This window comes from Daucus carota, chromosome 2 (genome assembly GCF_001625215.2).
Source record: "Daucus carota subsp. sativus chromosome 2, DH1 v3.0, whole genome shotgun sequence".
In the NCBI taxonomy this organism is placed as follows: Eukaryota; Viridiplantae; Streptophyta; class Magnoliopsida; order Apiales; family Apiaceae; genus Daucus; species Daucus carota.
The window spans coordinates 39,243,668-39,261,981 of record NC_030382.2 but is presented as its reverse complement, the minus strand read 5'-3'; the positions used below and the strand labels follow the sequence as shown (position 1 = coordinate 39,261,981).

Sequence of the window (18,314 nt, the reverse complement as noted above, 5' to 3'; positions counted from 1 at the left end):
ACGGAGGGAGTATGAGATAGTAGGGGAAGATAGTGGGTGTAATGATGGAAAAAACTTGCTATTTATGGTAACGTAAAGAAATGAGAGGGACATCCCAAAATAGTAACCGTAAACAGAGGGAGTATTTTTTACATTCCACAAAACATGACATTAACCAACAATCTAGGTCGTCCTGAGTTAAACAAGATGGAACAAGAAGCACCATGGAGAGTACTTGAGTTCTACAGTGGCATTGGTGGCATGGTACCTATACATACATATATACATACATATGCTACTTTCTTACTTGAATCTTTTCTTGCTTTGTTTAATTTTGTTTGTATATTTTTTTGTTACAGAGATATTCTTTGATGAAGGCTGGTGTGAATGCCCAGTTTGTAGAAGCTTTTGATATCAATGACTTGGCTAATGATGTCTACCAACACAATTTTGGCTCCCGCCCCTATCAAGTTCTTTTTGCAACCCCTTCTTTGTATATGCTTTTGTTTTGTGTTTGTGTTCAAATTGGTTTCTTGTTTGTCACATAAAGTTTAAAGCTTCAGGAGGGAAAAGGGTTTTTGTAGTTTCGTAATTGGAAGTTAATTTATAACGGAATTAGTTAGGACACGACTAAAGCAATGATTATCTGCTAATTTTGATGAAAGATTAATTTTTTTTTATGATCTTAGAGGTAATTATGTCCTCTTTGTGTTTATACAATAAGGGTTATTGTTGTATCGCTGTAAAGTTCACATCTTTAATTTTTCCCTTGTAGAAATTATGTGGATCCGTTGGTAGACCACTGTTGCGGACACCCTTTACTCCTAAGAGTACTAGCCAAGCGATACAAATCAATTTTCATGTGATCGGTGTAATACAATGCTAGTTGATCATGGTTGATAATGAATCGCTTTTTTGATTGAATGTAGGGTAACATTCAGAACTTGAGCGCGGCTGATCTTGACAGCTACAAGGCGAATGTGTGGCTTCTATCTCCTCCTTGCCAGCCATACACTCGACAAGGTATCTCACATCATTTCTTCCTGTTTGATGCTCGTATGTTAGCAACTTGTTTAAGTTTGTACAGTACACATTTTTGAAGTAATTTTCTATTTAGGCCTACAGAAACACTCCGGTGATGCCCGGGCATCCTCTTTTCTAAAGATCATTGACCTTATACCACAAACCTCACAGCCTCCACTCATGTTGTTTGTAGAGAATGTGGTTGGATTTGAGGTACAATATATTATTTGCACTGTGATCAACAATATTATTTCTACCAGTTTTCTTATTAATATTTCTTACTTATAACTCATGCTCCAGACATCTGATACACACAGCAAAATGCTGGACATGTTGGAACAAAATCATTTTACGACACAAGAGTTCATTTTGAGTCCTTTGCAGTTTGGTGTGCCATATTCTAGGCCTCGTTATTTTTGCCTGGTAATCCAAAGTTATTCATATATATGTTTTTTCCTTATTTTTTAAGCTTTGTGTTGGTAGTGATTTTTATATTATCAGTGTATTGAACCTTTTGTTTGAATTTTAAAAAGACACATTCTGTATTAAATAACAAAAAGTATTATTTATATGAAAAGGACACATTCTGTAATTTGTGATGGTTTGGGCTTTGTTGTACTTAGAGATTAAGTAGTCTTGCATTTTTGAGTCAACTTCAATTATATTGTTTCATTTAATACATGGATTAGTATTGGTATTGTATAATCATATCGAGTAGTTTTTATTATCTAAATTGTGTTTTTATTGTTTTTGGGACCTTGGGTAATACTCTTTAAACTTTTTTTTTCTCTGTAATGGTGCGGCATGGACCAATATGTAAATATTTGTACCACAGGCTAAAAGAAAACCTTTATCTTTTCGAAACATGGCGTTGAACAAACAACTGGTTTTGGACCCAAGTCCATTACTTGGGCATGATAAAGATATGATCAGTGGAGGTGATCAATTACGGAGAAATTCAGATAATTTGCCTATCACTTGTGAGGCCATTGAAAGTTTTTTGGAGTACCCGAGCTTCAGCAATGCATTTAATCCGGAATCGTGTTTGCCTGCTCATATTTCCAGAAGTTCGGAAGCTGTAGATGAACTTGTCTCTGGTACTCTGAACCAGTACATTGTGCCATTAAGCTTAATAGAGAGATGGGGCAGTGCCATGGGTATCCTTTAATAATTCTGTACTTCTAAAATTATTATAGTTTTGTTTGATAATTATCAGGAGTTGTCGTGGCTTTTCTATTTCAAACCATATGCATTTAAGTGTAAATTTACTTCTCTATTCATTCCTTAATAAAGTTCAGATATCGTATTTCCTGAATCGACGCGTTGTTGCTGCTTTACAAAGAGTTACTATAGATATGTTAAGGGGACAGGATCTCTTCTGTCAACTGTCCAGGTACAATAATGTGTATTGCACTCAATATAGATCAGGTGCATGTATCGCATCTATATATTGGCCATAGTAAATTGTGTGTGTGTGTGTGTGTGTGTGTGTGTGTTTGTTATCGTTTTATTAACTGATCTTTTTTCTGTTATTATATCTATGCTCATAGTATGTTCAGAACTATATGTCTCAAGTCTGCGGATGACTGATCTTTAAAATTAAAATGAAATTGATGTATCCATGATGCTATGTTACACTGACACCGAGATCAATTTCTTCTTTTATTTATATACAAGTTTCTGATTCAAAGTGGTGAAATATATGTTGTAAACTTTATTGAACTCGCTCTGTTATGTCAGTACAGGCCTAGAAAGAGTTTATTCGGTTCTAGTACTAGTCAGGTCACACTCAACTATTTATGTATTGACATATTTTGTACTACATTGAAATGCAGTCTCAGACTAAGGATAAGACATCTTCATTGGTGGAGTCAGGTCTTAGATACTTTACCCCCAGGGAGGTATATGTTTTTTTTGTTATGGAATTGTCTCCATATTCAGGTTATGTAAGTTGTTTATATGGACCTAGAATTGAACATTTTTTCTTTGTCACTTAGGTTGCCAATCTGCATTCCTTCCCAAAGGAATTTCAGTTTCCTGAATACACAAGCCTTCGCCAAAGGTATGGTATATATGTTTTCAACGCAGTTCCATATTGCATGTGTTCATGTATTTATTCTTAAAGTTGAAAACTCCTAACATACTTTTATCATTTGGTCAACTTTACATCATATAAATATTTCGTTCTGAAATTGAATTTAGCACACTTATTAGCATTTTGTTGTTCTAGTTTAGCATACTTAATTGTGTATATCTGCAAAAGCAAGCGGAGAGCCGGAGATTACTAAAAGAACGCGGTGTATATATATAATGCCAGAATGTAACCCCGAACGAATTCTCTTGTAATCTACTATAAAATGTGCATTTGGATGCATGATTCTTAGTGATGTTGAATACTACATTACTTGTAGGTTGGCATATTGCCACCTACTGTAAATACATAACATGAAGAAGAGTTCCAAAACGCCGACATGCTACTTTTTGCAGAGACCTTTTTTTACTATGACCATTCCCTACGTCAACCTCGGTACTCTTGTCATTTCTAAATCTTATATAGTATTAGAGTTAAATCTTAGACAAAGTGACTTGTCTTTTCCCTACAGCTGAAATCATATATATACATATATAAGAGTTAATTATATTGACTTCCAGTATGTAATTTGGGACCCCTGATACAACATTCTGCTGATAATTCTAACTAACAGTTTTCTTCTTCTTCTTCTTTTTCAATATATATAGTATAAATAAGTAGATAACCAGAGTCCATGTATTTTGTGCGAAACAGCCATTGATAAAAGAAGTAAAAAAAAGACAACATTACGATTATAGCAAATCTCAGGTATAATCCATTGTGAAATCAATTCAAGGTTGTAATCTACAATTAAACCCAAGCAATATTTCTAATTGAAACAATATGTGTGGACATAAAACGAAGTATGGCCGACTTGGCACACGGAGAGAGGGCGTTAGACCAGGTCCAATGCAGGGCCCGAGTGATGACATGGAAGAGAGATAGAGTTGGACTTGTCTTCTGTTACAGCGTTGGAGATGATTCAGAAAACCAGGGCAGTTCCACCAAAGTGGGATCAGCCACTTCTTCCATTTCATTATTTTTCTCTGCCGTTGTGTGGATCATTGCACTACTTTTTGTACTTCTTTTACTCTAATCATGGATGGTGCACTGGAGCAGTTTATATCAAGCCCAATTTTTGCTTATTTGGCACATTCGTGAGACCCAAAAAAACTTTATCTGGCCTCTTGCATTGGTCTTGCTCTTATAGTCTCTAGCATCTTAGAGCATCTTGATGGGGAAGACTAGAGAAGTGAAATTACTCTTTTTTTTGTGGTCAAGTGATAAGTGAATCTACTGAAGTTAGCTGTATTTGGGTCAGTGGGATATGCTCTAGGCCCTAGTTCTTAACTTGGGCTGTTGGTAACTGAACTTCGTTTTTGATTCTATGGACTACTAGGTATTCTACTGGTGAGTGGTTGGTTGAATTTGTATGGTTATAGTAGGACTTTTGAATAGACTTTGTGATATATATATAGTATATATGTATGTCTTTTTTCCAGATGCCCGAGAGAAAAAACACTTGTAGCATTTATGACATGAAACTGAATGTGTTCATGGCTCGATGTCGATCAAATTAGGTTAGGTGTTTGCCGTGCCACTTTGGAACATGCAAGACACTTTGTTCAGTATATTAATATAAAAAAGATAAAAATACAATCTAAATAACCTATAAAGCCATACTAGGTCCAACAACAGAGAAATAACGTTGGCTGCAATCCGTATCATCTCTCTCCACTTGTACAATTCATGCCTCTGGCAAGTGTAATCAATAATATTTCTGGCAGCATATCATTCTAGGAAGAAAATTGTTTCATTGTAGGTTTATATATCTATATTTTGAATTTGTCTACAGATATGCATTGCTTGGAAACAGCTTGAGCGTAGCAGTGGTTGCTTCATTGCTTTCCTATCTATTCAGTGAACCTTAGCAAGTACTTAGTCAAGAGCTATCCTGGGCATCAAAACTGTCTGAGAAATTGTTGCATTATCCCGTGCTGTGTATGAACTATGAAGCCTACATATCAATGACACATATCCATATCAATCACTTCTTTTGGATATTGCTCGACTGCTCGTGAAGCTTGACTTCTTATTAAAAGTATCTGATGCAGTCAATTTACTTAATCGAGTAAGATGAACTGTTCAAGATAAAGTTAATGATGATTTAGTCAATTTTGTGGAACTGACAGTAGCTGAGCAAACTCTGTATGGAGGCATGGAGCTAAGGAATTTCACAAGGCTTCAGCTGATTAAAAATTTTACAGGTATCATTCTTGTTGTCAGGTGGAAATGCCCTGACTTTGACTCATCTAATTCATCATGAACTTTCCATGGAAAAGCTTCCTGTTGAAGTTTGTCTTGGTAAAATTCAATATTTTTGGCTGTTTTGTTGTAAAATAAAGGAACTGTATGTTTGTGGATATTGTAGCATATTTTATTTTTCCAGGAAAGAAATTTTTAGCTGATATTTTTACAGAAAATTATAATCTTTTTTTTTTTTTTACAGAATGTACATGTTTTACAAACAAAATTTTTTATAGCTCAATTTAATTTTAATTCCACAACGATGTTTTGATTTTATAATATTTTTATAGATTTGATTTTCAGAACATGTAAGTTTTGCAGGATAATGTTTAAACATCACAATATGTTTTAAATGCTTAGGGGAAATGTTACGGGATTGATATTATTTTGAAAAACTGAAAAAAAATGATCATGATTTTTGAATTTAATTTAATTTAATTTAATTTTTTTTGTGATACTCATTTTAGGAATATTAAAATAACTTTTTTAAAATAACTTTTTTGTCAAGAATTCTTGTCTACACTAAGAATTCTTTTTGCCTACACTAAGAATTCTTGTCAAAAATATTAAAATAATTTTTTTTCCTCTATCCTATACTTTCACTCAAATAATCTATACTATACTAATATTTTTTGATTTGGTACTGTCCTTATAAACAGTTTCAAATACTAAAAACATTTCTAACAATACATTATCATATAATATTTCATTAAAAAATTATAATGATGTTATAAATAAAATTATAAATATACAATTTTCTTTTTAATTTTAACGTGTTCTATTTCAATATAAACACGAACCATCACATAACTCTTTCTAACTCTAATCTTAAAAGTTATTGTTGTCAAAAAAACCAAGATTACAAAATTACGTTTGAAATTCGATTGATTAGATTACTGAATCTTTCAAATGTATTACACGATTGGCTATGTTTGGAAAAGATTTGAATTTTCTGAATTTTTTTTATTTTTAAATCTACATGTACTAAATTCGGATTAAATGTACTAATTAATATATATATATATATATATATATATATATATATATATATAGTCAGTTGAATAATATAATTTAATTAAAATTCAATCTATTAATACTAAAATACTAATAAAATGATGTAAATATTTAAGTTATAAATAATAAATTACAAACTATATACCAAAGTACGGGTTAAATGCTAGTATTATAAAAAAATTGGCATAAAGCATAACAGATTAACAGCAGAAAGAAAAATATTATTTCACACGTCTCCAAATTAGTAACAGAAAATTATAAAGAATTAGAGCTTTCTACTAATCATCCTAAATAAACTAGAACGCCAATTTACAACGTAAACTCGTTAGCAAAAGCATACACGTGCGTCTATAACTCATAATCTCATATAAAAACCAAAATATATACGGTTTAATTTCGTTTAAGTGTTTGTAGTGAGATCTCAACGTCTGATCTTTTATTAAAGTGAAGACCAGTTGTTTGATAAAATGTCTTAGTGAACTTAAGCCAAGAACCTGGGAATTAAGTGGTGGGAAAATGGTTTTACATAGACATGCTCACAGCTTGTTCTGCAAACAAATTTATTCGAAAATAAAACCAAATAGATTGAGGAATGCTAGTAGATGTTTGTATCACAGCTTGAAAGGACAACCCCAAGTGGAGAATTTACCGGCGAAATGGTTCGAAAAAGAATTTCCAATGCTACTAAAATTGACCCATTTGTTGAAAGATTTGGACTTGGTTGATGGAAAGCTTGTTAACATTAATGACAATGTTGCAGTTTTCGATGAGAATCTTTTGGGTAGAATGCATGACTTTAAGTCCCTTGTGAGGACATATATAGGGTATTCGGCAACACAGTTATCGTTGAAGAAGGATTTGATGTCGACTGAATTGGAATCAGAGCCGCAGTTGTTGTTTAGTAAGGCGAGTGAGAGGCAGCCGATGATTGTGAATTCACTCACTAAAGTGTGCAATTTCTTGGATATTTCTGCTCAGCGAAGGAAGGAAGTGCGTTTGTCGATAGTTCCACAGGTTACACAGCATCAGATATGGGCGGGTGCGATTGAGGAGACACTTAAGGCGCTGAAGTCTGATATGGATGTTCTGAATCCGCGGGTTGTTAGTAAGGCTGACAACATTGGTCAGCAAATAGTTGTTACTTGTTTAAAATTCTTAGATGCTGCAACTTCGTATGACCCTGAGGCCACTTCTTGGATGCGGCCAGCACCTGCCAAGGTGGTAAGTCCGCCTGCTTCGCAGAAATGGGAAGATATTCTTGAGATGTTTAATGATTTGATCACTTGCTTGAGAAATGAAAAAGAGCTAGGTTTTCATCTTGTGAAGCTTGAGGTTATGAAAGAAGGCCTCTCTCAGATCAAGGATGTGTTGATTGATAGAAACATTGGATACAGGGAGACTCGTTACCAAGAAAGCTTAGTATCAAAGAAGCTATCAAAGACATTAGGCCACTCGTCTCCATGCTTGTTCACACTTTTACTGTATTATCTCTATGGCAGTGTAAAAGATATTGAAGTAGAGCTCTGTGGCGGGATTAATTGTAACGAGGGAGGGAATAAGTTTTGCTTGTACATGGGGAAAATTTTGATATTAGACGAGAGGAAGATGGTTTCGAGTGGGGTGAAGCAGCTGGATAGAGTTCTTGGATTGTTCAAGCTTGTGTGGGAAACGTCGGGTATGAAAGAATCTTTAGAGGTTCAAGGCCATTTATGGTGTGTGGGAGCAGAGACGCGGTCGCTTACTTATAAAGGTAACATGTACTTTGTGCATGGTATCGGTCTCTGATTTCTCTCATCAAAGGTACTGCAAGAGCAGTTTGTGAAATTCTTTCATTGCTAAATCCAAATCATATACAGCTATAAGCACTCCTGTCCATTCATGTTTCACATTCCCTAATTATGCACACACACCAATATGTTTGTGAGTGTGGCGTATAATTGATACATAAGTGTGTTAAAGATTTAATCATCATGCGGATCGTTTTCATACACTAATATCAGTTTATACACCTGGTATCATCTGCTCCCTGATACTGCTGATCAATCTGTACTCTGTTCTGTCAAATCCTTTGCAGACCCAAAAGTCTATATAAAAATAATGTGACTTAAGACAAGACAAACTTGTAATATACCTTTATGCTAGAATGCAAAGTATATGAATATGTAGATGTCCAACTCAGGGATAAACAGAAAAATTTATCTTCTGAGTTGTGAAAAATTTAACTGTCTATTTGCATTTTACCCAGAGTTCCGGTCTGTACACAACAAATCTCTCTCCCCGTTTACTCAACAGTATTTTTGTTGTTCTTTTTACTCGGTTTTACAATAAATCAATTTTGTTTTATGAATTTATTAACGTAGTACTTGTTTCAGGACCCAAGCACAGGGATTAGTGGAAAGGCCCTGGATATCACATTCCGAAAATATTGTCCCGGATACCACGCTAAAACACCACATTATCTAGGTTTAAAAGAATAAACCAGGGGCTTCAGATGTCAAATAAAATAACGTTATGAAACGTTACATTAGATGACGTTAGGGGTGCTAGGGTTTGTAGGTGTTTTCCTATGGGTTTGGGTTAAAAAAAGAAGGTAAAAACTATTTTTTTCAAAAAAAATTGTAAACACCAAACGATATAACATTATAAAGTGATATTTGAGGTCATATTTTGCGGATATGATATTCAAGATATTATTTTTGAAATTGTGATAAAGAGAGCCAACACCCTAATGATGCCTCATACTTTATGAAATATTGTTATGCTAACAAAACCCATTTATCACTCGTTACTTCATTAGTAAACTCTTGAAAAATTGTAGCGATATAATTGTGTTTGGTTGGGTTTTAAGAGAAGCATGATCCTGAATAAATAAATGATAAGTTGACTTGGTTGATCAGGAAAAGCAACTTGTAGCTTCATGATTTCACGTCCTGATTTTGAGGAGAAATAGGACCAAAGCCAATTAAGATCTAGGCAAAGCAACTCTTCCACACAACCAATAATGGGCCTGGAAAGAGTGTAAAGCAAAGCTGCGTGCATCTCTCCTTTTAGTCTTGCAAGCTAACAAGTTCCTCTCAATGGCGGGGTCATGAACACGGATCATGATTTACCAAGCAGTGGCTACGACTTGAAAGGGAACGTTGTAAGGGAAGTTCTTGAGGGAATGCATCGAAGTTGTCTGTCTCTAGAATGAGGTCCCTGTGATTGTCTTCGCAAGTGCTAATGAGTAATGAAGCCATGAAGAATCGCTCTGAGTTGATTTTCCAAGGCTGCTCCGAATGACTCCTGTTGACACTTGAGAAGTTCTCCATCAGAATTGCGGATCACCATTCCTATACCATTTGTGTTCCCTTTTGCGAAAGGCACGGAGTAGCACCATCGCATTTACTTTAACCTGACCTGGGGAGGGGAAGTACGTTTCCAGTGGTATTTCATGGTGAATAGTGAGAGAGAGCTTATTTGCTTACTACTCTGGGGATTACACATAACCATAGAGGCATTTGGGTTAACCTGATCGCTTTTCTAAATGATTTCTCATTGTTAAAGTATATGACTTCATAGCCATGACATCACAACCTTGGCCTCCAAGCTCGTCACTGTAGCGTTACTGTAGCATCACTGTAGCAGTACTGTAGCAACCTTGGCCTTCAAGTAGTTTTATCAATTTAAGTAGCTAACCTCCTTTGTAATAGACAAGCTGAATACTCCATATCAATATACAAGAGTCATAGTTTGTTCTTCTCTTAACATTGATGTTCAGTTTCACCATCTTCATGCTCACATTGCTTATACAATATATGTAACGCAATCTCCGGTTACTATATACATACACAAGCAGAGCATCCCCGTGTCCGATTTCTACATGGTATCAGAGCGAGGTTCCTGATCTTCTCTGTTCCGCTGCCACCAAAATCAAGCTGACAAAACACACCTGAAGTTTGGCCGGCAGTTTCTTTGCAAGCTTTGGCTGAGAACTCCGGCAGGTACTTCGTATTTTGTCCAGCTGTAATTATTATCATTCTATCATCCTTCCTGGTTTCCCCCACTCATCTGGTGTCACCAGCTCTTTGTGACACTAAATCAAACACCTTGTGTGCCGAGTCAGAAAGGTGCATAATCGTCACCCAAACAATAGCCGCGCACAACCATCCCAGCCACAATACACAAAACACCAAACATCACCCATTCGATTTCATCGATATCTCACCCACTACCGCTGTCACCAAAATCAAGCTTGCGAGTTTTCTCTCTACAACGTCTCTTTGAGACATATACACAAACACCTGCTGGGCTGCCATATTACCAGCCACAAACAACCAAGCATACGTATTTCAAACAACCCAGGCCAAAATCAAAATACAGATTTTACCTTCCTGTTTGAATCCACACACGAGTTGCTCAGCTCGTCGCACCTCCGGGCCACCGTCACCGGAGTTCACCCTGATTCTTTTTTCGCTGCCGTACATCTGTGGGCTTACTTCAAGCCAGCCACCCAGTCAACACTCATTCTCCTCCGGCCAGCCGCCATATCTGTCTGGTGAATCTCAGCGCTATTATTTCTAAGCCCCTGTACTTCTATATCTTTGCAACAAAATTTCTAAAGTTGCAAGTTTTTCACTCAAGCCCCTTCACTAGTGAAAATGGAAAGAGAAAATAGTTCCCCGATTCAAACAATCTTAATCGGCTCGAACTATTTATCTTGGTCTCAAGCTATGCGTAGCTTTCTCAAGGGAAAACGTCTTTGGAGGTACGTTAACGGGGATTTCACTATTCCTACGAAAGAGAACGACGAATCTGATTCACATTTGAAAGATCGTATTGAGGAATGGGATGTCAAAAATCATCAAGCTATTACATATTTTAGAAACTCTGTTGTTTCTAAAATTAATTTACAGTTTGGAAACTTTGACACCGCAAAAGAAATTTGGGATTTGTTGGAATCTCGATACACTACATCTGATCTTTCCCATCAATATCAGATCATTTGTTCTCTCAGTAAGCAGAAACAGGAGTCCGGTCAACCAGTTGCTGAGTTTCAGTCACAGTTACAATCACTTTGGGATCAGTTGGCATTGTCTGAACCAAAGTGGCTACACACAGAGGATGGAACACTCTATCATGCATACCGTGACCAACAACGACTCATCCAGTTTCTAATGGCTCTGACGCATGATTTTGAACCTGTTAGAGCTGCTTTGCTTCATCGTGTACCACTGCCTTCTTTGGAGAGTGCTGTTGCTAAACTCATCTCGGAAGAAACTCGACTCGACATCGGGAAATGTAGTATTGTGGAAGACATGGTCCTAGCGACACCTTCACCATCCACCTCCACATTTGATAAACCATTTTGTAAATTTTGTCGACAAAATGGACATTTTATCAAGGAGTGTGTAACACTTCGCAATCATACCTGCCAAAATTGTCATCAAAAGGGTCATTCGGCACAATTTTGTAAAAAGCCATCTTCTGGGTCAAACAAGCTCTCCCATCCTTCCGTTGATGTAACCTCGGATTCTACACCGCCAACTGCATCAACTAGTGAGCTTGAATCTTTGCTCAAACAGGTTTTATCTAAAATTGATTCTTCTTCCACCGCATTCACTGTCATTTCGGGTTCTTCAGACATGACATGCTCTTGGGACAAACCGTGAATACGGAAGATTGATTGTCAAGAAGTTTTCAAGGGACACGATTCTTCTACATTGTGTCTCTCAACCACAAAAGTTTATCCTCCTACCACTTTAAGTGATTTTGTTTTCAAACTCAAGTTGGTTCTTCAACCATCTTAAGTTTGAGGGGGGGTGTTAAAGTATATGACTTCATAGCCATGACATCACAACCTTGGCCTCCAAGTTCGTCACTGTAGCGTTACTGTAGCATCACTGTAGTAGTATTGTAGCAACCTTGGCCTTCAAGTAGTTTTATCTATTTAAGTAGCTAACCTCCTTTGTAATAGACAAGCTGAATACTCCATATCAATATACAAGAGTCATAGTTTGTTCTTCTCTTAACATTGATGTTCAGTTTCACCATCTTCATGCTCACATTGCTTATACAATATATGTAACGCAATCTCCGGTTACTATATACATACACAAGCAGAGCATCCCCGTGTCCGATTTCTACACTCATCATTTACCTGGGATATCCTAGCTGCTATGGAAACTTACAAAATTTCAAAAGGTAGAGATCGATATATACCGTTTTAGTCGATAGAAAAAGCGTGCTAGCTAGACCCAATACGTAGAAAATGTGCGCTTAACTAAATTTCATGCAGATACTGAGAGCACCACGGAGAGAGGTTGGTAGTATCTGAATCTGAGGCTGCGAGCTTATGATTCGGGAACAACTTAAAAAATTATTGGTATTACTTTAGTAGTATAAAACACATATCAATGTAAAAACCAATTATAAGACTAAACTATTTATCGAAAATAATCAGTTAAATGGTGTGGAACTTTTGAACATCGACACCATAATATAATTAAATTTCTTTAGAAAAACTACTTCTTATCATGCTTATTTTATTATTTAACTTTTTAAGTTGTTAATAAAGATATTTATAGGCGACACGAATTTGTTACCCGGTTAAATGAGTTACAATTGAAAGCAAGAGCATTTAATTTTAGGGATATTTTAAATTTTTCTTAAATTTATTATTTGTTTATTATATTTTTAGGTTTAACGGTTTTTTTCAAATTTTTGACATTAATGATCCCCTAGGTCAATTTGATGAAATACAAAAAAATTAACTCAATGAACTGCTTTTCTCTTAATTGAACCCACCCTCTAACTATAAATTAATGTTCGATTTCGATTTTAGAATCGAAGTTTTAACGGATAACAAAGAAGGAAAAGAGGAAGGTGAGTTTTTTTTAATTTTGACTTAAGTTGACTACACTTATCTATTTAGGTGGGCACCCACAGGACTTGTTGAGCACGCAAAAGGAAGACGGAAAGCTATTTTTGTTTTTTGTAAAAGAAGCAAAAAAAACTAGTAATATATTGGTTCTCTTAGTACGAATAGTTCTCTTAGCAAAGCACAAAATTAGGAGCATTGGCCGAAGATGAAGAGATTAGGGCTCTTATCTTCCAAGCCCCAGGCCCCAAGCTTGTAGAATATCTTCCTTTTTTATTATAGTTCTTAGCACAAAACTGATTTTGGCTAGATTATTCTTCTCCTTTCACGAGATTTTTCGGAACATGTTTGCGTAACCATTATATATCTCATTATAAGTGTTAATAATCCTTTGTTTTTTGATCCATAGGTTCGATATTCAATTCTGGATGTTGTAGAGATGGTTAAAGATATGGCATACTTGATTTTTCTCATAAAATTCCAAACTTTTCATGATGTAGTAACAGACTCTGAGTTTGATTGTTATATTTCGTCGTTGTAGGAGTTTGATGTTGTAAAATTCGACAAGAAGAACAACATCACAGTGATACACTTAGGCCGAAGGTAATCAATGTTTGAATATTTTTTTGGATGACAAAATACAAAACAATGGTATTTAACATTCATATCAAATAATTTTTTTTACCGTTTTCACAATATTTTTTTACCGTATCATAAAATTATCCAAAATACTAGTAGTGTTACTAAATTTGCAGATTGTTTGCTAAGAAAAAAAATAATTACTTTATTGGTTTGATAATATATTTAATATTTTTAACAGCTCAAAAAAGTGGTAGTGGTTCTGGTGTTTATTAAAACCTAACAGTTCAGATATGTATTTTTTTAGATGTTGAGAAAAAAACTAAAATCGAGGATAGTTGTTTATTGGTTTACTTGATGGTCATATAATTTTTTCTAATATAAATATTTTTTTTATATTTATATTACAAGTTTGGGGCAGACGTAATATAGTTTTTTCTAATATAAACATTGTTTTATATTTATATTACAGGTTTGGGGCCAGATGTAATATATTATAGATGTTGCGGTCGTTTTTTTGGCTTAGCAATGATTCACAAAATTTATAATATTACGGTCGCTTTTTTGGCTTAGCAATGATTCACAAAATTATTTGACAATGTGATGTGACGTTGTCATTTTCAAAATATGAAATTTTGGCACTAACACGTCTATTTTCGGGATGGTTTCGAGGATAATGCTGAATCTGTACATGATTTGGTAACACATGAGAATATGAAAAAATATCTATTTTGATAAAGGGATTGGATGATGTTTTGACGCGCCAAAGTAGAGAGAGTGCTTTTTTCGATTTGTAATTGTTTAAGATGTCGATTCCATATTGAGATGGGCAAAGAACTAAACATTAAAGATTGAAAATTTTTAACATAGTATGAGTGTTACGAGGAGACTACTATCCAAATCCACTGGTTTTGGAAGATATGTATCATATTAACTTTATTTCATCATTTTTTTTATCGATAATCAATTATTATGAAATATAAAACATGTTATAATTTATATGACCCTAACAGGGGTTTTAAACCCTCTTAGCAGAAGACGAAATACAATTTTTGTTGTTCAACACATCCAACTCGCTACCCGAAAGGGAATTAAGGTTTTGAATCCTCCTTTATGACAACAGATATATCTCGCTTTCGTTCAATTTCGACATGTGCAAATTCTCTACACATCCCTTCGAAAAGAATTTATGTTCAAAGTTATTATTAGCACTTGATAACTACATTTTCATATTTGGTAGCTACAAGTTGTTTTCGATTTCAAACGAGTCTGAAATGAAACTACAAGTTGTTTCCAACTTTAATCTAGTCAATAAGGAAGCTACAAGTTGTTTCCGGGCTGAAACGAGTCAAAAATGAAACTACAATAGCAATCCCTATATTTTTAATAATATAGGAATCTTAGTGGTTTAGATAATCTATTTTTAGTGTCAACTCCAATAGCAATCCCTATATTTGTTCTCTTAAGATTATTTTAATAATAAATTTGAGAGAGAAGATGAAAAGAAGGGAAAAGACAAAGAAAGAAGAAGAGATATCTATACTATTATATACTTATATATAATAAGCGTAAGGGAGATAATTTGGTCGCATGGTCCTCTGGTCCAAAAGCTTATCATCCGTTGGATCTTATATTGAACAAATAAGCACCGTTAGATTGGAACAAAATTAAATTCTGTTCTAGAAGGCAACTGATATCTACTTGCATGTTTATAATTCCTTTTCTGAATCCAAAACAAATTCTGTCTTTCGCATGTATATGATTTTTTTTAATCCTAAATAAATATTTCCTACTAGTTTTATTCGTAGAATCATATAAATCTCACCGTCACAATTTTTTTATAATATATTTTAAAATTAATAAGCCGGATTTATGTTAGGAACAAACACAAAAACTTTTTCTTAATCCAAAATAGATTCTACCTTCTTATTGCATATTTATGATTCCTTTTTTTTTTTTTTGACTAATATGGCTTATAGCCTTACAAAGTGAGTATCTGTTCGAAGATATTCTCGGGGTGAGCCAGAGTCGAACCCATGACCTGGGACGACAGAGGATAAACCCTTAACCACTGGGCTATCCGATCGTGCTCATGATTCCTTTTCTTAATTCAAAACAAATTATGTTTATCAATTTTAATTTAGAACCATATAAATTTTTTGAAAAATATTTAATTCACATTATAATAATTTTAATATAAAATACATTTATTAATATAATCTAATAGGAGTTGGCATAACGTATTCCACTCAAAATATATTAAAATTTGATAGATAGAATTTAATACTTTGGCATGATACATACGATTTGAAACCATTAATGGCTGTGATGATGTATTTACCAAAGTTCTAATTTACAAACAAATCATAATTTCGAATTTTATTTTATTGAAAATTTTAATTTATTATTTATAAATTAAATTTTTTCACACCATTTAAAATATATTTAAAAATTTATAAATAATTAAAAAGCTCCCGTGCCTTGCACGGGCTATAAGCTAGTACTATTAAAGCCGAAACATTAAAAGTTTGGTCGGTCGGTACTTGGGCCGAATTGGGCCTATCTATACAATCAGTTATCCTTTTTAACCCAAACATATTATCTTTTCTATATTTTCTAACTAAAACGACTCATTCTTCTAAATTAACATTGAGCAATATGCAATAACCGCGGTTCCTATTTCCATTTTTTTCTCGGACAACAGCTCCAATGGTGAAGTAAAAGTTCAAATTTGAAACAGTTTTATTTCAAATCAATTCAGTCGTAGTTTAGAAAATGATCTAAATGTACACATATCCAGATCTTTTTTATTATATTGTTAATTGCTAAATACTATCAAAGGTCAGTGGAGGGCAGCTTCAACTAGTAAACGGTGGGATTATCCTTGAGTCGCTTCCCCTCGGCGGCGCCGCAGCTGACGACGCCGTCTCCATCGTCCGCTGCTCCAACGGCTCCAAGTTTAGTGTCCGAGCGAGTGTGGGATCCACTGTGTCGCAGTTCAAACAAGTCGTCGCGGAGAATTGCGATGTTCCAGCTGTGCAGCAGCGGCTGATTTACAAGGGACGGATCTTAAAGGATGATCAAACCCTAGATAGTTATGGCTTAATTGGGTTCTGTAGCTGGGTAAGTTCATGTGAGACCCGACCATGGCTCAGGTGAGGGGTTCCAATAACCCTAAGTGGTTTGTTACATTATTAATTCGATTGAATCTAGTATTGATCCCAAGTTTGTTGAATTCGAGTTATTTGATTTAATTTTATTTGTCGTCGTTTTTTTATATTTTGATATTCATCCATTTTATATATTGTGTTGTTCTGGTATTGCTAATTTTATGGATGTAGGAACTTCTTGCCTCACAAGGCCATATCCATGGTGGTGATGGATAGGTCCAGAAAGGGTGGAGAAGAAGAGCTATTTTGGCGATAATTGTGCCTTAATTAAGGATACTAATTACTCTTAATTAAGGTTTTAGTACCGTTTATGGCGACCATTTATGGCGACCATTATTGGGGCATTATTGGCCCATAAGAGGCATTTAAGTGCCATAATGTTGGCTCGTTTATGTCTTTTATTTTAATTTTAAATTTGCTCACATTCGTTCATTCTGTTTTGTCTTATTTTCAGGATGTTTGAAAAAGCATTTAAGAATTTATCTATTAAGGCGTCTTCCGAGAAGACGCGAATTTTGGTGGACAAGACAGTTGAGCTACAAACAAAGATAGAAAGGAATAAAGAAGACTTCAATTTTAGTCTATTTTGTAATCGATGTATTTTTTTGTAGGGTACTCTTTTTCCCCCTTGAGTTTTTTTCCCACAGGGTTTTGCTCTTGAGGGGTTTTAACGAGGCCCTTTTTTTGTGGGTTTTCTCTTCGGACTTGAAAGGTTATGTTATCTAAGCGTCCGGAGTATTTACATACTTTCGGTTAGATGATATACCTTTGAATGAAGGAAACTCTGTCCATCCGGATTGTAATTTTTTTCTTGGTTTAATACAACCGTTTATTGTGACAAAAAAAAAAAAAAAAAACATTGAGCAATATATCAATTACCTTTTTTAACTAAAACACATCTTCTTAGATTTTCTAACTAAAACGCTCATCTTCTAAAATAATACGGGCAACATAATATAAAAAGATAACATTATTATATATAATTATAAATAAATAATCGATGATATTTTTCAACTAAAATTAAAATTATTTTTAAATATACCTCATAATAATACTGAAATATTAAAAATTTGGTCATTCGATTGGTATTTGACCTTACGGACCTCCTTAATTTATAAATGCTCTAATAATTTTTATTATTATCTATTTAGCAAAAATGTGAGGTCAAAATTTTCTTAATTCCAATCGATTAGGATCGCAAATCCGGGTTGTTTCCTTCTCGACGAAATATTATAAAAATCGGTAGTATGAATGGTCAAAACCAAAACATTAAGAACTTGGTTGGCCGAATTATGAATCTATCTATATAATC

At 34.6% G+C, this 18,314-nt stretch overlaps 2 protein-coding genes across 2 annotated transcripts; both read left to right on the top strand.

The window, feature by feature from the left end:
• The first annotated feature begins 112 nt into the window (after positions 1 to 112).
• LOC108206371 (tRNA (cytosine(38)-C(5))-methyltransferase 2) lies at positions 113 to 5,556 on the top strand. The gene is made up of 10 exons (XM_017376647.2): positions 113 to 243; positions 339 to 449; positions 909 to 1,002; positions 1,097 to 1,215; positions 1,303 to 1,425; positions 1,838 to 2,159; positions 2,301 to 2,395; positions 2,838 to 2,903; positions 3,000 to 3,064; positions 4,929 to 5,556. Exons 1-10 carry the CDS (start codon positions 145 to 147, stop codon positions 5,002 to 5,004), a joined length of 1,170 nt encoding a protein of 389 aa, XP_017232136.1. The 5' UTR covers positions 113 to 144; the 3' UTR covers positions 5,005 to 5,556.
• A 1,074-nt stretch (positions 5,557 to 6,630) lies between these two features.
• On the top strand, positions 6,631 to 10,244 carry LOC108208116 (uncharacterized). Its single transcript, XM_064087464.1, has 2 exons — positions 6,631 to 8,194; positions 9,292 to 10,244. The coding sequence occupies exon 1, from the start codon at positions 6,911 to 6,913 to the stop codon at positions 8,177 to 8,179; it is 1,269 nt and encodes a 422-aa protein (XP_063943534.1). The 5' UTR covers positions 6,631 to 6,910; the 3' UTR covers positions 8,180 to 8,194; positions 9,292 to 10,244.
• Positions 10,245 to 18,314: the final 8,070 nt, after the last annotated feature.